At 38.9% G+C, this 21,542-nt stretch overlaps 1 protein-coding gene across 5 annotated transcripts in view; it reads left to right on the top strand.

Annotated features, from left to right (window-relative positions):
- Positions 1 to 16,801, top strand: part of BIRC6 (baculoviral IAP repeat containing 6) — a 176,726-nt gene extending 159,925 nt beyond the window's left edge. For all 5 annotated transcript variants that reach the window (XM_048299366.1, XM_048299368.1, XM_048299369.1 and 2 more), the window contains 8 exons: positions 1,610 to 1,755; positions 2,586 to 2,696; positions 3,889 to 4,106; positions 4,782 to 4,943; positions 6,155 to 6,232; positions 10,345 to 10,533; positions 13,485 to 13,619; positions 14,688 to 16,801. In XM_048299366.1, the coding sequence (XP_048155323.1) occupies positions 1,610 to 1,755; positions 2,586 to 2,696; positions 3,889 to 4,106; positions 4,782 to 4,943; positions 6,155 to 6,232; positions 10,345 to 10,533; positions 13,485 to 13,619; positions 14,688 to 14,867 (1,219 nt within the window). In that variant the 3' untranslated portion in view covers positions 14,868 to 16,801. The remainder of the gene's footprint in view (positions 1 to 1,609; positions 1,756 to 2,585; positions 2,697 to 3,888; positions 4,107 to 4,781; positions 4,944 to 6,154; positions 6,233 to 10,344; positions 10,534 to 13,484; positions 13,620 to 14,687) is intronic.
- Positions 16,802 to 21,542: the final 4,741 nt, after the last annotated feature.

Here is a 21,542-nt window from a genome sequence, read left to right as displayed (position 1 = left end):
AAAATGCAATAATAAGGATCGGAAAGTATAAACAAGAGATGCAGTTGCTGCTTTTTTGTCATACAGTGTTCCTCAAATGCGATCTGGGCCTGGTTCTAATGCCTCTTGATTCCTCCTAACTTTGAGGATCTGAAAGCTCAGAATAGCTTGAAGTCTGCAATGGGCTAACATCCTTTTGGATTAAATCTGGAGCAGGGAAAATGGACCATGCTACAGTAATGTATTTTGTTATTAATGCTCTCTAGGGATATTCTTATTTGATTAGGTACAGTTCAGAGACCATATTCAGTAATCACCTCTACTGAATAGTTCAGAGAGTCATTCATTATGCACTATTTCAGTCTAGATTAAAACACAGAAAGGTTATAGTTGGTGAAATATGTTTGCTATATCAAAACATTAAATTGCTGTTTTACTCGTGCAGATAGTTTCTTGGCTTGCTTCTAGGTAGGCTAGTGAGAAAGAGAAAACCACTTCAACTTGGCTGTTGAACTTGTTTGGGTCTGAAAAGAATCAAGTGCTGTTGAAACAAAAATGTATAGAAATTTTTGTAAAATAATTTGGGTGCTGTTAGCATTAAAATCTCCTAAGATTTGCAGAATGACTGTAAATTTATGCAAGCTCTTGAAACACAGAAGCTTTTAAATACACACATGTAGGTTACATTAGTATCAAATACCCTTGTCCTCATTTCAGCAGTTGACTATCTATGCTAGTAAGGACTGGATTGTCACAATCTAAAGATTTAAATATATCTTAAATTACTAGCCAACTAGCTTCTGTCAAACAGCAGTGTTAGTATGCACTGCATTTTCAAAAAACGTCATTAGAAAAATTTGAAGTGGTTAAATTGACGTTTTGATTTGCAGTACTTCGATTATAAACATCCAGTGTAACCTAGGTCCTTTTTATATTTCAAGACTTTTAACATTAAGTTACATTAAACTGTTTATTGAAATAAAAGGTCTACATTTGTATAGCCCAGAAAAGAACTGCAAAGAGAGGCAAACTTCATGTTTGACCCACGGTCCTGTGGTGCCTGGGTTGATGTTCATCTGTGTGCTGTGAATTTTTACTGGAGGTTTCCTAGAGTTTTACCATTAGTGTATCTTCAGTAATTGCTAGTGTATTGTATAGTAGGAAGGAGCACTTTATCACCTGTTTACGACTTAGTTTTGCACAATGGTCTGCAAGAATGAAATGCATATTCATGACATGATTAGCTTGATTTTGCAAGGTTCCCTAATACTATGTGAAGGTGTGCAGACATCAGGTCAGCCTGCAGGGTAACAATCGGGAGGCCTGAAAGGTTGAAGCAGAAGCTGCTCTACTGGAATCGCTGGCTTTGTGTTCCTACTTTCACTCCTCATACCAGCTGTACATCTGTCTGTCAAACCAAGGCAGCATAGCCTGTTCAGTGTTGGAACTGCTGGTTGCTGCATTCAGTGATGAACCTGAAGGTACCGAGAGAGATTCTGTTTCAGAAGGCTTGGTTTAGTCTTGATCCTCTATCTTTGGTATTTTCCTCTGTTGACAAATGCACTGGATACTGTATGTCTGGTAGAAAAATATTCCCTCATGTTATATCCTATTTCTTTGCCCCACGCAGGTCTAAAAAAGACAAAGCTAAAGCTGGAGTTAAACCGGATGCTTCTGATCAAGAACCAGAGGGACTGACCCTCCTGGTGCCAGACATCCAAAAGACTGCAGAGATCGTTTATGCTGCAACCACCAGTCTGCGCCAAGCAAACCAAGGTGAAACAGAAACACTTCATAAGTACTGTATGCTGTTTATCTGTAATACAGTCATTTACAGATAACTTATAAATTAGCTTAAAAGCAAGACAAAACACTTCCCTCCTGTCCCCAGCCACTGACTGCATTTTCAAAGGTGGTAGGAACATTGTAGTAGTTTTAAATGTTTTGATCAGGAAACAGAATAATTCAAGTTAGAGTACACCTCACAGCTTCCAGCACAACTGTGTAGCACTTTTTTTATTATTATTTTTCTTGGCAGAAAACGACATACAGGACCTTTAGTAGTAAGACTTTTTCTGTTAAAACTAAATCTTATTAATTGGATTAACTATTAAGTAGATGAATGCAGAACAAAAATCTGAGACATGGGTTGAACTCACAGATGTTCAAAAGACCATCTGGTTGTCTAGTAAAGAAGACTAAAGATTAAGTAGCTGAATGAGGGGAGTGCATTTTATAAAGGCATGTATAATCAGCCCCTGATTTTGGAGAGTCCAGGAATGCATGTGGGAATAGCCATCCACACAAGCATATGTCATACTTCCTGTTTTAAATTAAAAAAAGATAAAAGAAGCAATAAAAGAATATTCAAAGAAGCAGCAGCTGTCATGAATTATTTCTGAGCTGAGAATATGGTCTTTATTTACTCCAAGCTGTTCAGATAATGAAATATACAGTAGTGAGAAAAAGAGATTCGTATATCCTGAGTGACACCCAGTTTTGAGATGTCTCTGCAAAAGAATGTAACCATAAAATGTCAACACTTGCTGTGCTTTTCTTGGAATTACATAGTTAACTACAAATAATCATCACATTTTATACAACAGAAAAGAAGATGGCTGAATACTCCAAAAAGGCTGCAGTGAAGCCCAAGCCTTTGTCTGTTTTACGGTCCCTTGAAGAGAAGTATGTGGCTGTCATGAAAAAACTCCAGTTTGGTAGGTTGAGAAGTGTGAATGTTTGTGTTTTAGAAAGCAGATGCTGGAGAAATTTGTGTTCTGTTGAACAGAATCTCTTATTGTTTCAAAAGTTAACAGCTCTCTTGCATACGTGACCACTGATAATTTGCACATAAGGAAAATTATACATCTGTGTTTTCAGGTGACCAACTCCTGTGCTCTTTGAACTAATAAGAAATGTTTTAAGCATGCACTAGAGTAATTCAAGGGACCAGATGAATTCAATGAAGTGATGGTGTTTCTGTTTTCATTACAATAATGCTTTTTGTGAGTCTTTCAGTTCTCAAGTTACATTGAAATATTTGATTTTTTTTAAAGCTCATATATGTTAATGTAGCTTTTATTTTTTAAATAGAAAAGAATTCAAATCAAAATGCATTTTTTAAATGAAACTTCAATGAATTTGATTGTGTCCTTTCATGAAGTGCAATATATTGCATTTGGAAAATGTGACAGGAATTGGTCCTTACTTTGGCCACAAAAGGAACGTGTTACAAAAAAAAAATTCATAAAGAACTAATAGTATCTTATCCAAAAAAGAGTTATAAAATTACTGCTTAAACATGTTCACTGAGTATTATTTGAGTTGCAGTGACAGCATTTGCAGTCATATTTCTTTGCTGTTGTATTTGTAAGAGATTTTCCTCACAAATGTTTGTGGAGTGTATGCCAAGAGTAGGAGTTAGGTTTGTAGGAAGTGGGAGCTTTTCCCTCTGGCAGCTGTGCTGCAGATTTTGTGTAGCAAGTGATTAAAGAAAACCAGCTCCACTGGAGTTTTTCATGGTTCTTCAATAACATGGCAACCAGTACACGAGTAAATACTGCTCGCACTTGGCTTCACACAGGTTCCACTATTAGCATTGTGATGCATTCGTAAGTATCCTCGTATTCCTGGTCTGGAATAGCTGGTAGATTTCCAAGTTGGGAGTGGTGTATATTTGACAAGTTGCATATGAAAGCTTGTAAATTAGCTGCAGAAATTATTTCAGCCCAGCACTGATAATGCTTTGGTTTCTGTGATCACTGTTAACTCACAAAACACGTATTTTTTTTCCATTAGTGTGATGCAAATTAAACTTTCCTGATTTTAACGCTCATAATCTTTATCCAAGACTAATCCATTATAAACTTCACTCCTTTCCTGACACATTAAAATCTTTTTATCTTCTAGATACATTTGAAATGGTTTCCGAAGATGATGACGGCAAATTGGTTTTTAAAGTAAATTACCACTACATGTCTCAGGTAAAAAACGCAAGTGACGCCAACAGCGCCGCCAGGGCCCGGCGCCTGGCTCAGGAAGCCGTGACTCTTTCAACCTCACTGCCTCTCTCGTCCTCATCCAGCGTGTTCGTACGTTGTGATGAGGAGCGCCTCGACATCATGAAGGTAAAGAAGCAAAGCCGGTGTAGTTCTCTCTTAGCTTGGCACAGAAGTGTTTAGGGAGGTGCCTGAAATCCTAGGAAAAAACAGAAATATTTCATGTCTACTCTAACCGCTGTCCAGGCATTAATGTAATTAATATAATCAAAATCAGCATTTGAGTCTGATTTCTCAGTAATTTGGCAGGAGCAGGGAAAATCCATCTGCCCCAGGAGTGCCCTCTTGGCCAAGGAGTCTTCACAGAACAAGGTTCATTCTTCTTCAGCTATTCCAAAGGGAAAAGTTTAGTTTAGTGGACTCCATTATGGTCCAAACATCTTTGCATGTGACCATTGAAGCTGTAGGCAGTAGGTGTGGAGAAGTACACACTGAGTGCCTCTGGACCTGGATTTTGAAAAAACCAATCTATTAATAGCTTTCAGTAGGAAAAAGTTTCATCTCCTTCTGTCTTCCTTTCCATTTGTAATCTGGAGAAATGAATGCTTGCAGAGGGCTTCGCTTACCCACAGATTCAGAATGGACAGACTGACAGCCTGCGTATCATTATGATGTCTGATAATAATTCCTGCTACCTAGCATGTGGAATTAAAATGCTTCATACAACTTACAAAATTTCAACTGTGTGATAGATATAAGGTGGGGATTTTAATTTTTTTTTCCCCCTCTTTTTAACACTGGTAGGTTCTCATTACTGGTCCTGCAGACACCCCATACGCAAATGGTTGCTTTGAATTTGATGTATATTTCCCACAAGACTATCCTAATTCCCCTCCACTTGTGAATCTGGAAACAACTGGAGGCCACAGCGTGAGGTTTAATCCAAACCTCTACAATGATGGCAAGGTAGGTCAGCTGGGATCCTGTGTAAGATGTAACAAGGAAGTGAAACAGATGAAAGTTTTTTCCTCTTGTGATTGAATTATGGATCAGCCACTCCCTCATGTACAGGAGGAAGCTCTTTGGTTAATACTGGTCTTCATATTGAAATGAAGAGGGATTTGCCAGTTTCAAGTGGGAATTACCCTCTTTCTAAATAGTCTTGGAGATTTTTGAAGATCCAGCCTTTATGAGCTGGATTGGACCAAAAAAGCAAGTACTTTTGACTGAGAAAAGTGTTCTTTTCCACCACTCTTTGCTAAATGAACCAGTCAGAAGTCTGTTTTGGCTAGCTGAAATACCCTTTCCATGAACAAAGTATGTTTTTCCTATCAGCTGCAGCTGAAGGTTTGCTGAGTGCTTTATCTCCATTTTTCTTTGTCTAGTTTTAAGTCTTGGAAAATACTTGCCTCTAAGTTTCTTCTGTTTATTTTGTCTCTTTGTTTTCCCTGTCTTGGATTGTTCCATTTCACAATAAGATTCAAGAACACCATGAACTTCCCTAAAGTTTGGATCAGTCACAAAAGTTAAGGAATAATTCCAATTTCTTGATAGTCTGTGTGACAGAAACCACCTTTTACATGCTTAAGCAGAATGACTGTCTTTAAAACCCACAACTACAAGTTTTATAACAGTATTTAAAGCAGAAAGTAGAGAATCAGACAGTATTCATCTTTTTTTTTTTTTGGAGCCACTAGAATCCATAGGTTTCCCGTGAGGAAAAGTAATCTGCCTTGTCTTGTTTGTTTATTAACATGCTGTTCTTGCTTATCTACATAATTTTTATCTGTTTTCCTTTCGAAGTAGTTTCATAGTCTTAAGCTGTGCCAGGGGAGTTTTAGGTTGCACATTAGGAAGAATTTTTCCACAGAAAGGATGATTAGACATGGGAATGGGCTGCTCAGGGAGTTGGTGGAGGTGTTGAAAGGAAAGACTGGACCTGGCACTCAGTGCTATGGTCTGGTTGACATGGTGGTGTTCAGTCACAGGTTGGACTCAATCTCTGAGGTCTTTTCCAACCTCATTGGTTCTGTGATAGGAAACAACTTCATCTTTTAGAATGCTGCTGTAAAAAAGTTGGTTAAAAAAATGAATGTAATGTCAACATTCTGTTCTATCCAAACAGAACAATTTTGTCGTAATAGTTGTCTGTGGTATTAATAACGTCACCTTTTCAGGTGTGCTTAAGCATACTTAACACATGGCATGGGAGGCCAGAAGAGAAATGGAATCCCCAAACATCAAGTTTTTTGCAGGTGAGCAATTTCTTCTTTCTCTTCAAATGTCATTTAGGAGTAGTGAGTTGTCTCTTGCTCCTAAGGATTCCTTTTCTAGAACATTTAAACCAGAATTATCTTCTTCAAATAAGGATAAATAAGACAAAAGTCCAGAAAACGTCCTTGGAGCTCTAGAAAAGGAACACTGCTGAGGAGACAGGTTCTTCAAAGTGCTCTCTCCAATGAGTATTTCTGTTGGACTGGTCTTGAAGAGTGGCTGTTCATGTGTGCAGCTCATTCCTGCACCAACTCTGCTCAGATGATTTCAAATAGTTTCTTCTATTTTTAAAAAGAAAAAAAAAAGGGGGGACTGGGAGATGACATCATCTCATGGAATTATCACAAACTTTTTATGGTGAAGACAAAAGAGGCTCCACATTGTGAGAGATGAGTAAGTGAAGTATGTTAGTGCAGACTGTAACCTTCCTCCTCCTAAGTGTACGGGTGAGCTGAATAGAGGAATAAAGATGAAGGGAAGGAAAGTGTAGGTATGCTGTGTTCAATAACAATTATGTTACATTAGAGCAGAATTTATTAGGGCATACAGTCCTTATAATTTTCAGCTTTATTTTGCAGACATGCACTGACTCATAAGCAAAGACATTAAGTAAAAGTAAAGCCTGCAATGGCTTCTTTCCTATAGCAGTTACTGAATTTATTCCGAGTTTGGAGTAATTATTATGTAGCACAAGGTGCAATTTCTATTCCAAATCCTAGAAGACTGCACTGCTTCAGCATAATACAATTACTGCCTTCAGCTGAACCGATTTCAGCTTGTTCAGGATTTGGCCTTGGAGAGCAGATTTATCAGTCTCCTAGAAGTTCAAGAATGGTCTATTCCAGTGTGTGGAAGTCAAGCAAGAGAGGCAGAGGGCCAGCATAGGTGAACAAGAACTCTTGCCTAAGCTCAGCTGCAAAAAGAAGCAAGAGAAGGTGGAAAGAGGGGATGGGCTATTAGTGTGAAATAAAAGGACATTGACCAAACATTCAGGAGAGAAATTAGGGAAGCTAAAGCTCAGATGGCATTGAAGACATTGAGGGTTATAAAGACAAACATGAAAAGCTTTTCCTAACTCTGCTGGCAGCAAGAGAGCACATTTTCCTTAGGCTTTCCAGCTGCTCAGTGGGGCAGGAAACCTATTGACAAGGGCATGGAAAAGGCAGAGGTCATCTCTGCCTCACTCTTAGGGGTAAGGTTTGCTTGAGCCGTCATTAGGGAGGTCTGTGAGAATGAGGAATCACCCACAGTAGAGGAAACAGTGTTGAAGCTTCTTGGACCCACATGTTGATGGCTCCCTCAGACCCCATGAATCCAGGGGAGCTGAGGGAGCCAACTGATATCACTGCAAAGCCATTAGCTCTCATCTTTGAAAGGCAGAACAATCAAGGGAGCTTCCTGGCAAATCTCACACTCAGCTTCAAGATCAGCAAGAGAGAGGATCACACTGGGATAGGTATCCAAGACTTCTTCACTGAGTGCAACTCTCCCAGGATCCAACTTCTTAATCAAGAGATGAACTGCAGTTTTGGACTTCAACTGTAAAACCAGTGTAGCAAGTTGCAAGTATTTAGGAAGTCTTATTTTCACTAAAATCCTTTTTCTTACATTAAAACGTTCGATTTGATTGTTAGAAATCACATGCAGTGTAGAAGTTTATAATTTAAAACTTTTTTTTAGTGTTTCATTTTAAGAATAGTAAGAAAACTATTGGAAAAAGTCCCATCCCATCATATTGGGAGAAAAATACAACTATTAAATGGAAAACAGCTGTATGACTAATTAAATTGCTTGGAAAGAATTAAGCGCTACATGTTTTTTCTGGCTCAGGATTGAACTATTGTCAGACCACCCAAAATACTTCAGAAATTAATTTTTATTGCCCAGCGAAACTGGAAGATCAGTTTACAGTTTCTCATTCATTACAATTGTAATTCAAAGTATCAACTGCTTATTCAGGCCCAGGAAGTACAATGCTGCAGTGTCAAATTTCTCTACCATAGCTACTTAAAAAAAAAGATAGATATGTAAAATAAAAAATTTTTAAAAAGCAAAAGCCTGTTCTTCCAGACACATGTAAAAGCCACAGAGATCGCCAAAACACCTTTCACACCCAAAGCCTTGGCCCTGAAGTCACTCTACTGTGACTTAGCACATCTGCATTAATATTCTGCCTTTTTTGGTATCTAAGTGTCCGTTTGCTCGATGGAACCTCATTTGTGAGGCACATTCCATATATTTTAATGCATTTACCTACATTTTAAGGTTTAACACTAAATAACCGTGGCTGCTTCTAGTTGAGTGCAGGGCAGGTACAGGAGCCTGTGATGGTGCACACAGTACCAGCAGCTGCCTGGAGCACTGCCTGAGAAACAGAAAACCTTGTTTAATTTTCCTTCTCAGCCCAACAAGGGATGCTGGTTCACATCTCCCACTGCACAGCTACGTGTCCAGTCCATCAGGATAAAGACTTGGCTGCCCTAGACTGCAGCTGTAATGGAAGCACAGCTACTACATGAGGACAAAGTGCCACGGCACCTAAAGGAGTGAGGGTGTGTTCCTGTGAGGTGCTGCTGGGACTGAAGGTAACCTGTGTCATTCAGCTGGCTCTTGGACTGCTGCTTTGATACAAGTTACTGATCCGGCGTTGTGTCTGTCTGGACACATCACGGAGAATATGGGAAGCTGAAACACTCCTGTGCTGGCTTTGCTGCAGGAGAAACTCCAGGAGAATGTCACTCTTGAGCACAGAGCACAGCTGTGGTTGTCAGGGCAGTGCCTGTGGAAGAGTCAGAGTTTGAATTGCTGCTGACGTGGCATCTGTCGGATGTAAGTTGTACATTCTCCATCCACCAAGAAAAAGGAGGTGTCTTCCATATCCAAATTCACAAACTGGGTTGCTAAATTAGGGAATGTTTTAAAGCTCTACATTGTACCTAGACTGGGAGGAGAGTCAGTTCCAGAAACAGCTGCCCTGACATGTGGGTATCTTACACCTAAGTATGCCCAGTGCTGGAAATGCCATTCCTATGTCTGTAACGAATCATCAGCTTTTCACTAATTGAGGAAATGTAAGTGTTCAAATAACCTTTGTTGAATTCTTTACAGTTCTGGAAGTTTGTGTCACAGAACTGTAATCCCTAAAATTTTTGCTGGTGCATTTGGTCCTAAGTACATATGAAAAACTTCTTACATAAAGAAGAAACTGGTTTCTTCACTTAGTAAAAAAAAACCAAGTTGACAGGGACAAACATTTTAATACTGGAAAAACTAGCAAGCCATCAAATCATGAATATGCTTTACATCTACATTTGGATACCTAAGAGCCCTATGTATCTATTTAATTCTTTGGGTTTTATTAAGAATAGCTGAGTATATAGTTAAATGCCTTGAATTTATGTAAGCATCTCTTCCCACATGTGCTGGATAGTAAAATTGAAAGGAGGAAAATTGTTATTTCCTAATTACTGAATAGTTGGTGCTTTGTTGATACAGTACTGAAAACACTTTTTCCCTTAAGAGAAATACTGAGATTTTGTTTTATTGGCATATGACACAGTATTGTTTGCAAAATCTGAAACGAAAGGGCTAAGAACATTAATTTGAAAGAAAAAATGAGAGACAATGTAGATCAGTATTAATTTCAGTGGTTCACCTGGCTTTTCACCTCCTTTGTTTGTTTTCCATCTAGTTCAGAACTAGAAGAATTAGTAAGCTCTTCCACAGGGAAAAGATCAGAATTGTTGACTAAGAACTTGACACTTTCTTTCACAAAAGGGTGCAATCAGACATTTCTTCCTTTAAATACTTCCTTTTACTTACATCTGTATGTTTGTTTTGCAGGGTTTTAATTTACATTTGTCATTTTCTCAGTGTTTGAGCTAAATCCGCAGCCACAGGAGTCGGTGGTTTTTATGTGTAGTGACAGTTTAGGTTGGAAAGCGTGGACGTTCCCTACTTGCACGTAGCCTGTGTCACAAATGAGAGTACTTTGCTATGGAAGTGGTTTTGCTTGTAAGGTGAGCAGAGCTGTGTAAATTTGTAAGAATACTTCAGTAGCACAATTTTAATATTTGGTTTCTTCTCTTAACAGGTGTTAGTGTCTGTCCAGTCCCTAATACTGGTGGCAGAACCATATTTCAATGAACCAGGTTACGAACGATCACGAGGTACTCCGAGTGGTACCCAGAGCTCCAGAGAATATGATGGAAATATCCGACAGGCAACAGTCAAGTGGGCAATGCTTGAACAAATGCGAAATCCATCACCCTGTTTTAAGGAGGTAGGTTTTGTGAAAGGCAATTATTTCTCTTTTTGAGCTTTAAGAGTAATGCAAATATTTGGTACGATCATGCATGAGATGTCTGTTTTAACCTGGGGCAACTGACTCAAGAGACTGCAGTGAATAAGGACGCACCAAACTTCACAGATTCTTTTCTGGGAAACAGGAATGCGTGCAAAATGGGACTGACCTGAATGGGATATTGGCGCACAGTTGGATAAAACATGGTTCCATCAACTCAGCTCACTCTTACTACTGAGCAGTACCTTCTACATTGCCTGTAACACCTGCTGATCAGCCCTACAAAGGGGCACTCTGTGCTCTGTACTCTGCATAAATAACAGGCAGTATTTTTCCAAGGATCATGAATTTGAAGCAAATACTAAGAAACACTTCAGATACACCAAGACAATGCAAATTGGAAAAATACCTTAAAAGAAATTTCACAAAGCATCTGCACTAGAAACCTGTGCCTTTGGAAACAACTGTCTTGATGCTGCTAAAGCAATGCTAACCTTCATGCATTCGTGCTGTCTTAAAAAAAATTACTGTAATAAATCAAATTGCTTAATTTGTTTACATTCCTGGAAATAGACTAAAACTCACCTGGAGCATCATAGGAGAATTTAGTTATTAGGGACTCCTCTCTGTCTGTAGTCCAATTCCTTTCCCAAAGCAGATGAGTTAGATCTCAGGGACTTGGACATACACAGCAAAGAGTTCAAGGAAAAAAGAGCTGAAAAAACACTAAGAGAATCTGTATGAATATTAATGCAAAATGTTTGGTCAAACCTGAGTCATCTCACAGTATTACCAGTGAGTATTTCCAGAAAAACACATTTTGCTCTGAACTACTACAGATGTTGCCAGTGTTGAAGTGTGGAACCATCTGGCAGTATCACCTATGCTTTCCATTGTCTGCATAATAAAATGTTGAAAAAGCCTAATTATTTTAGGATTATGCACATTGCTAGGTGTGGCATCTGAGATGTTGGTCTCCCATCCCTTCCTTGATGTCATAAAAAACACCCTTTGGAATACAAAACCTTTTTTCATTAAAATTACTGTGTCTTGTGGAATAGGAAGATACTGACACTTCATCTGCACTACAAGTGTTAGATATTTTTATCCACATGCAGGTGAAAAAGGATGTGCAGTGTAAGTAGGGGTGTTGAATTAATGAAATAAAACCTGGTGGTGGTTCAGAATTACCTCTTAAATGTTCTACTCAATAAGTTAGAAGACCATGATAATGATAATATCCGGGCACATAATCCAATAACCTCTGCTAATAGGTCTTTTTCTTCTAGCTAATGTAATGGTTTCACTTTGGCAAAAGGCATTCTCAAATTGCAGTAAGATTAAATTAATTGAATATATAAGAAGCAGTGGACTCCTGACAGTAATGCTCCATGTTTCTTCTCACATGTACAGAAATGAAAGATATGCAATATTACTCCATTTGGTAACTGAACCCCAGGTTATTGTTACTGCACTTTCCTTCCAGAGTCTCAGCAATCATGTGCTTACTCTGCAGCTCAGCTTTCATACTGCTGGTATGAAGAAGGCAGCTTTGGAACAATGATTCCATCTGCTGCCCCATCCTAATGGAAATGCATCTCTCAGATTATTTGAGCACTTTTTTGGGAGATTCACTTTTTATTAAGACCTCTAGGTTTTTTGTAGGGTCATCTTAGAAACCTTAACAGAGATGACCAATTCAGTAACATAAATGCAAAGTCATCCTGAAGACTGAGGTCTAAGAATGGAAATGCTGAGATCTGTTGTCTTCAAAAATCTGAGCTGTCTTGTCTTTTTGTCTTAAATGACAGGTAGGCTCAGGAGACCTAACTGCCAGTCTTTGGGAATTTTTCCAAGCTCCATTATGGATTTAAGGAATGTATCCAGAATTGAAGTCAATTACACTTTCAATATGCAGTTTCTCTTAGACAGATAGCTATTTTCTCTAACCTCCAGAGGGAAAAATTATTTTTCCTATTATGTTGCAATATGGCCAAGAACTCTCAGTGCTCAATAAAATTTCTTTGGTTTTATTGTTTCTTTCACCATTCAGAGTTCTAGAAAACTGTTTAAGACAAAGCCAGTACCAAGTAGAGTTTCACAACTTTGTATGAGTGTTGATTGGTTGGATTTTTTAAACTCAAATATGTACTTCAATACCAAAATTACTCCCATCCAAACAGTGGGCAGTTCAGCTACTATGGCCTCAGAATTCCAGTGTTCCCAAAGGTGCTGCCTCTGCTTAGAGCAAAGTGGTTGCATCCCTTCTGAAGCAGCTACTATGATCCTTCTCTCTGCAGAGGCGCGTAACGTTCCTGTGCTCATGCTGCTGACAGTGTTTCTGCTCATCTGTTTTCTGTTCAGGCAGCCCATGGTCAGTGGCAGGGGAGGATGTGGTGCTTCTGCTTACGCTGTGCTTCTCTAGCAAAACAGGGCAGTGACAGAAACAATGAAAGCCTCAGCACTGCATCTGTGCAGCTCTGCTCCTGTGTGAGCGTCCGCATGTTGTGCCTGCGTAGGACGTTCAGCTTTGAACTGCAGAATGTGAGCAGCATTCTGCTCTCCCTTTTGCTTTTGCTCTCTGTGTTTCTGGCACTCGCTTACCCTGCAACCAGGTAACACAAGTGACTGCTGAAATGGCAAACAGTGGATTCCTGCAGATTGGAACAGATATCCAGACCAACAAACTGCCCAAAACAGCATCAGCTGAATTCAGAACAGGTTCCTCAGGGCTTTTTCCAGTTGGATTTTGGAAACCTCTGAGGACAGAAATTCCAGTTTTATCTACAACCTGGTTCAATTCTGAAATTACCTTCATAATGATTATTTTTTCTTTATCTTCAGTTAGACCCACAGAGATTTTGAAAATTTGGTATTGTTAAAGTATATGGTTCTTCCATCCCTGTTACATTGGGAATGTTTTCTTTCAGGTCATCCACAAACACTTCTACTTGAAAAGAGTGGAGATCATGGCTCAGTGTGAGGAGTGGATAGCAGACATACAGCAGTACAGCAGTGACAAACGGGTAGGCAGGACTATGTCCCATCATGCAGCAGCTCTGAAGGTGAGACGTTTGTAACAAATCTAAGTTTCCCAGTTGTCAAGGGATGGAATGTATGTGCACTCCACTTCCTCAGTATTTGTACTACAAGTTGGATTTTCCTTTAGCACCTGTCCTGCTTATTTTTTCTATGAATATTTGTATAGGATACAGTGACCTCGAGATGAGTTCAGTTGGTTGGAGCATGGTGCTGGTAACACCAGGGTTGTGGGTTTGATCCCCTACAGGCCATTCACTTCAGAGCTGGATTTGATGATCCTTGTGGGTCCCTTCCAACTGAGAATATTCTGTGATAACAGAGAGGTTTTTTTGTTCACTCTAAGATGGGTGGGGGTTAATGATAAAGTCATATTATAGCTAATTCCTTGCCAGAAAACAAGCTCTTAGAGCAGACCAGCAGTTAATAAACTGTGGTCCATTACAATCAGTTTTACCCTCTGTTAACTTTAATCAAGTTCTAACTATTATAAATGTTTTCTGCCTTCCTAACCAAGTATTATCATTTGTGTATTTTGTGACCACACAGACAACAGGTCTATATTGTTCTTAATATTTTTTTCTTCCCCTGAGGTGTAACCCCCGAATTTTTAAAGGCTTTTTTTTTCTATTGCCAGACTTCCCTTCTTTCAGTGTGACTGGTCTTCAAAAAGAAGTTACTGTGATCAGTATACAATCTCTGCATATCTGTCTCTGTGACGGGTCTCATCCTGAATTCATTATAAACTTGGTTTGACTGTATGACCTGCCAAGTCCAAGCCAGTTTCTGCTGTGATCCCCAAACACAGAAATGACTCAACTGCAAGACCAATGGTGTAGCGTTTATAGCGATGCACTTGTTGGCTGCAGTTCTGTTAACCGCCTTTAATTTGTCCCCAGCAGCACTTGCTAATTATTCTGTCACTAAAAGGAAAGTACCAGTCCTTAAATACAGGGGAGAAGTTGATCCAGACATTGAAATAGTACATTTAAGCCTTTTCTACCTACTCCTCTTTTTGCCTTGTAGTGTCTAACCTTGTGTAAAGTATGGTTTTAACTGTGGCCTTCCATGCTGACTTGTTTTTGTATGTCCAGCGTCATACAGCTCAGTTGCGGGAAGAACTTCTAAAACTTCCCTGTCCTGAAGGATTGGATCCAGACACTGATGACGCCACAGAAAAATGCAGTGCCACAACAAGCTCAGAAGAGACCATGTTGCACGACCAGGTTAAACCCAGCAGCAGTAAAGATGTCCCCACTGATTTCAAGTCATGAGTTGCATTGACATGGACTTTGTAGACACAACGGCTTTGAAGCACAAGCCAAATATGTCAATATTTGTATGTAAGAAGTTAATTATGTAATAGGTAATGAAATTGAAAGTATACTATGCCCTTAAGGATATACAGTTTAATTAAAAATGATCTTTTATTTACCTGTACAAGAGTGTAAACTTTTTTGTGCTTTTATTTTTCAATTGTGAGAACCACTGATTGGTATGTTTAAAAAGTTATGTATACAAAAAATGGATAAATCACTGATATATAAGGGAAACTACCTTAGGAAAGAATGTTTACTGAATGTTTATTATTTTTTTTTTACTTGTAGAGTGAGGGCGGTTGTAACAAAGAATATATATTGGTCATTCTTACAGCTACTATTTAAAGTCAGAAAATTTTCACTGAATTTGATAGATTTTACGTTTGGCCATATATTCATGCTCATATTTGATTCTAAAGAAAACCTCCTGTATACTTCAATAAACGTTAAATGGACATGATCCCTCTTTTATGATTTACTGGTACATTTTTTAAATAAACTGCCATAATAATACGTTCTAGCTGAAGACTTGCACTTGTATGACTGAATTCATTACAGTCAACATACTTAATTTTATGCTTGCTAAATCTAACATGCAGATGAAATAAATGCACATGGTTTTTACCTCATGCCAAAATTTGGACTTCTGAATTAGTTGAGGTTTTTTTGGCTATTTTATGTAAACTTACAGTATTCTAAATTTCTTAAGGGCTATTCTGGAACAAAGTCTTCACTGTATTGAAATGTCTGATTTTTACGTACTCAGCTGTACTCTCACGTACTGACACACCACACAGGACTCTGATGTTCTGTATAGAACTGTGTAGACTTATTTCCAGTTTTATACTTGCAGCCACAGATCCCTAACTAAAAGGGTAAGGAGTTTACTTGATTTAATAATCAAGTCTCACTTTTAACATAACATGCATTGCTATCATTGTTATTCATTTTTGAGCAGTCCTTGAAGGACTAAACAGTTAATACTGGTATTACCTCAGACTAATGATCTCTTGTATGATAAATACTATAAATCAGGCAAAACCGAAAGGTTTTTTTGTTTTCTATTTGTTCTTTGTTTATAAGTATCACTCTGGAATTTTTTCACTTTTTGTTTTACAATGTATTATTTCTAATCATTAAAAATGGCACCAACTGAGGTTGTGTTCTTATGCTGATGGTTAACAGTTAGTTCTGGTAGTCCTGACTGATGAACAGTTTTTGTGTTCTACTGATCTGTTGTGTTAATCCAAGGCCTGTTCTGATTGTACATACCTCTCAAAATACCAACTTGGCTACATCTGTGTAACTTCAGGGGTCCTTAGTCAAAGAGCAAAACAAGCAGCCCTGTGCCAGAACTGCTGGTAAATACATGAAACAAAGAGCTTATGCCACATAGTCCAAGTGTTAGAACTTCATCAGTGTTGAAACAGCACTGCATTTTTCCAGATGGGTATTTACTTACCTTCTATTACTGTACAAAATGACTGTGATACTCCTGTAAAGGCTCCAAAAGCAAAATTACCCACTGACTTCCAATTTATATTTGTTAGGAGTTTCCATTAGAGCTCTTCATTTATTGCTTGAACTGTCTGCCTACAGGAGCACAGTCTTTTTATAAAATCCTGGCACGTGTACCAAAACCAAATGTATTGACTCTGAAGATCCTCTTTAAGCGTGAAGACTTTTTTCTTTACCATTAAAACACAAGACTGAAACAAAAAGTACCCATCTTGCATTGATTTGACATGAGGAAGGTGGTTAACATGATTGTACCTTTATCTCTGGTGTGTATTTACGGTTTCATAGCAATGCTAATGTGAAGTCACTGCTGCTTAATTAAGCAGATGTAAACAGCTGCATGGGATATTAAACTTTAATTTGCATCTACATACCAATTATCCTTTTTTTGCTCTAACATGAGCTAGAATGGTATTGTACCAAATTAATGCAGAGATTCAATCCTTAATAATTTGCAACTGTGTTACAGTCTAGTAAGTAAACTGTGAACTTGGCAACAAATACAAAATACACATTTTCAGGTTTTTAAATACACGAGGTAGCTATGCTACTTGGCAGTAACATCACAGTAAATCCTATGAGGTAGTAGACTCATTTTTACCATTTCATGAAAGTGAATAGAAACCTGTGCAGATGACAGTTTCTAACCATCCATTTAAGTCCTGTGTTTTTAACTGTTAAGCTGATTTTGTAGAAAATGTTTTAAAAATCAACAGAAGTTATTTTCAAAAGTGCAAAGGGCAGCAAGGTGCTAGTTAGATCATTATGGAATTTTACTCCATGTTTTTTGGTGCTGCCTTTGGCCCAGGATTGACTGTTGACACTACAGTTGTGCAGTGTAGTGTGGGATGTTACCAGCCATTGGAATTGCTGTAGCCACTCTGCCAGAGGAGGAGTGCACCACAGAGTAATAAGGCAGGAGTGTTTCCTGGTGCTTCACAGACAACACTGCCAAGCTTTTCTGACTGGTGCAACTGCAGTGTCTACAGAAGAGGAAACAGCCTGGCAATCGAGGAGACCTTGTGCTCCATGAGAACAAAGCCCTTGTTCCACTGATTGCTGCACATGAACAACTGTTCTGTTCTGCAGCACTCTCCATGTACAGACAGGAATGATGGTACCGCTGCAGGATTTGATGGTTTCCTCCAGAATTTCCTCCCAGTAAAAGATGTGTATAAATGTACAGATTAATGGTCCTCTGTAATTCTACCACTCCCATACAGGAAAAAAACAAATATGACAATCTAGAAAAAAAAGAAAAAATAAAATAAGAAAATTTGAAACATGAGAAAGCTGTAAACATCTTCCAAGTTTCACTCCAGTAGTTACATGTTGAATGTTTAGGTAAAAGCAGAATAAAATATGTGTGACTATAGACCGACTGGATCTGCAGTGACCTGTGTGGCCGTGTTGGTTGGGCTTTATTACTGTTTTTCTTCTGTAAATCTTTTATATAAGCTCAAGGTAGATACTGTGCACCTCTGCCAGCCAGGTGAGGAGCCTCTACTGCAGCCACAGGTAAAATCATGCTGACACAGGTAAGGCACTGGGCTGCTGATCGCTGCTAGAGAGCTTCAGTGTGCATGTGCCAGTGCTGTGCTTGGATGGTTTGTTTAGCAGCAGTGGAATGCCTGTTCTTTGCTTGGAGAAAAAAAAAAAAAAAAGGAGAAAGCTCCCATGTAACACAGGAAATGTATTATACTGCTTTTGATGGCTCTATCAAATAGGGCATTCAGTTTCTGGCAGGATCATGTTGCTAAGAAAACATTACTACAAAATGGTCTTTTTTTTCCAGCCATGTCATCCATTACTTTTCTTCTCCAAAATGTTTCTGGTGGCACTTTAAGAAATGTTCTGTTTTACATCTTGAGGAAAACAACTTGATAAGCAAACAGCCATATTACTGATTTATTTAGTATACCCATAAATACCTGAACACAAACCCAGCTGACCTACGTTTAAGCCAAGAATATATTATGTTATTCTGATCCCTGTGAAGGAGAATTATTTAGGCTTAGACTTTTAGTTGGAGTTCCTCAGGCATGTCTTCATTTTATAACTCCATGCTGCCTTTGTATTAGTGTGATTTAAAACGGTTTCCTTTTTTATTTCTTCAGAAACCAGTCACCACCACCAAGTGGACTCACCTCTTTGGAATGTCAGCTCTCTGTACAGAAAACAGAAATTAAAAGCATTTTTCAAAGTAAAGGAGACAGATTTTTATCTGTCTTGCCATACAAGTACAAGGTGCAGAAGGTATTTCATATCTGTTTCTCAGGTTTTTTTACCACCACACATACATATCTATCTATGTATAAATGCATCTGGTCTGGCAGTTACTTGTCTTGAAAAAGTTTCCTGAGCTTTATTTTCCCTCTCCTTTTCCACAGAGAGTGACAGCATCAGTAGGAACATCAGTAGGAACTGAGCATTTATATCACAGCAATGAGCATTCTGAAATACACTGGGCTGAGTGGAGGTAAAAGTAAGCTCCACAATTACTAAAATGAATCACAGGTAAAACATTTTAATTCTCCAGAAATTTGGTTGTTGCCATTGTTTTATTCTCCTAAACCATGAATGCAGAAAATACATTATCTAGCCATTGAGTTACTCTAGCAGAGCTCCCAAATAATCTCACCACTGCCTCTGATTAATAAAGGCTCAGAGAACAAATCCCAAACCACAATTCTCTGTCTTGATTGAGAGAGTTCTGCATATTGTGACCTGTCATCTCTGCAGGCTGCAGTGTCTTCTGTGGTCTTCTTGACTCAGACCTGAAGTTTTGGCTCTTAAAAAATAACCTGGTCCACTCGGTTCTCCAGGTGTATTAATACAACTCTGCATTAAGAGTGCCTATATTATCTGTATTATTTAACAATACAATATCATCTTCAAATGCTAGAGCTGGGAACATTTCTGTAATCCACACAGCAAAATTTTGTATTTAAGATTGTTTAGTCGAAAGTCCAGAAAGAAGAGAAGTGGGTTCCTTGTCAGTCAGAGACGATGCAGGGCATCTAACAGCCCTGCTTCTGATGGGAACCAGTGCAAGCAGAGCCCTAAGAAAATCTGGGAATATGAAAAGGCATGTTATTGCCACCCTCAAAGACATTTAGGAATGAGGCAACTATGGTGAGGCTTGCACAGGAACAGAATTTGTTAAACCACAAGAGTAATGTCCAAAATTATACTTAAACCAAGTAGGGATGTGTATTTGCAAAAATAACAAGCAGGCTGATCTACTGAGGTATTAGAGCAATGAGTCAGATGTGGTTTTCACGAGGAACATGCTTCTCAAACATACCATGTCTCACTGCATTTAAAAACCTGCAGACACTTTCCTGTTGCCACTGTTGGGCTCCAGGCTCAGATTAACCACTTACTGCATTCTCCACTAGATTTTTTTGTCCTGCACCTCCATTCATTTTCCTCTTCCTCACCTATCAGCCCACGTCTACAGGCATGCACAAAGCCTTCAGTAGTTCATAAACTCTTTGCATAAAGCTCTGTGAGTAGAAAATGACCACATTCTGGTCACTGATAACAAACATATGAACACATATTAAAAAAATAGTAAGACCCACAAACTGGAAAATGAAAGCAAACTAAAAAATCTCATTATAAAAAAATTCAGATTGCCATCTGGAAAGACTGTGTGTTGCTTCATTAAGGATTTTCTTATTTACCAGGAGAGCAAATGGGAAAAGAAAAACTTGGGGGGGAGTTTCCATCTTTTCTGTTTTCATTAAGAAACACAATCATTAAGATCACAAGCATGTGATTCAGAAACAGAATACCAACAGAAAATGTCTTGCAGTCTACTCCTAAGCAGTGGCTTGGGTGTGTCCAGAAGTCCTGTTCTCTCACCTTGAAATTCTACGTTTTCAGCCACAGAAAACCTTTGCCCATACCTAAATTAGGAATAAGCACATCAGTGCAAAAACTTCCAGAACTTTTCCAGTCAAAATGTCTTCGTTTATTCCAGAGTTTTCAATAATAAACTTCTTTCTACAAGTCTTTTAAGCAGCTCGTAAGAAGGTGACCTAACCGGATTCTGGTGCAGCACAATTCTAAGCCTGCACTACGACAGCAACTCTTTAACACTGCAGGAGGGGTACCAGTGGGTAATTCAGGGTTAATTCAGGCTGTAACAAGGCCACCATTATCACATATGTATAACCAGCCCAGGCAAGCACCAGCATTCTCACATTAGGGAATCCAGGGTGCCAGATCCCCGTGCACAATGGCTGGGAATGGTCTGCAGGATGCGAGTCCCTGCCTCCATCCTGGCTATAGCTACAGTTCAGGCTGTCCTGAAAACCTTGCAGCTGTTTGCTGGCAATATACTGTGGCAGTGATTCAAGAGGCAATGGAGGTGACATCAAAACCTAACAGCCAGCAGCAGGATTGTGGGAAAGGAAATTACATGCTTGCCAACAGGACCCATTTTCTCAGCTACCAAATAGTCACTCTGCGAATCTCAACTGTATTTTGAGGCAGTTTCAACCAGAGAAACTTGATGTGATAGATAAAATTCACAGGGGCTGGCCTCCAGCAAAGCAGCAGTCACAAGAGAAATCATGCGACCATCTGGCTGGCTGAATTTTACCATAGCATGTGGGATTCTGGATGTGTCCCCGAGCATTGCAGAAACCTTAGACTAGGGGAAAAAAATCAGATTCAATTCAACACATCTCCCAGTTGCCTCATGGTCACTAAAGGCAACAGTGTGCAGGCTTGTCACACAGACACCGAAACACTGCTCCAGTACAGGTCCCTGGGAGATTTCAGCAACATGAAGGGTCTAGTAGAGACCACCTGAGCCATCTGACAGAACAGGGAAAACAAGGTGGAAATTACATCCAACTATTGATTTAGCTCCATACAAATTTCACTTAGTTAAGAAAAACAAGCAACACTACAAATGTACACTACGTACACTCAGACTCAAACAATTGCTGTTGATGAGAGTAAACGGTGACTGAAGCAAAGGTACACCAAAGAACAAAATATCCTTTTGTATCTGCACTGCCTACTGATGTGTTAAACCTCCTTTCACTCTTTTCTAGCTCTCCCTGCAAGGAAATCATTCATGTTAGAAAACAAATA

This window comes from Corvus hawaiiensis, chromosome 3 (assembly GCF_020740725.1).
Source record: "Corvus hawaiiensis isolate bCorHaw1 chromosome 3, bCorHaw1.pri.cur, whole genome shotgun sequence".
NCBI classification, from domain to species: Eukaryota; Metazoa; Chordata; class Aves; order Passeriformes; family Corvidae; genus Corvus; species Corvus hawaiiensis.
This window is presented reverse-complemented; position numbering and strand designations above follow the sequence as displayed.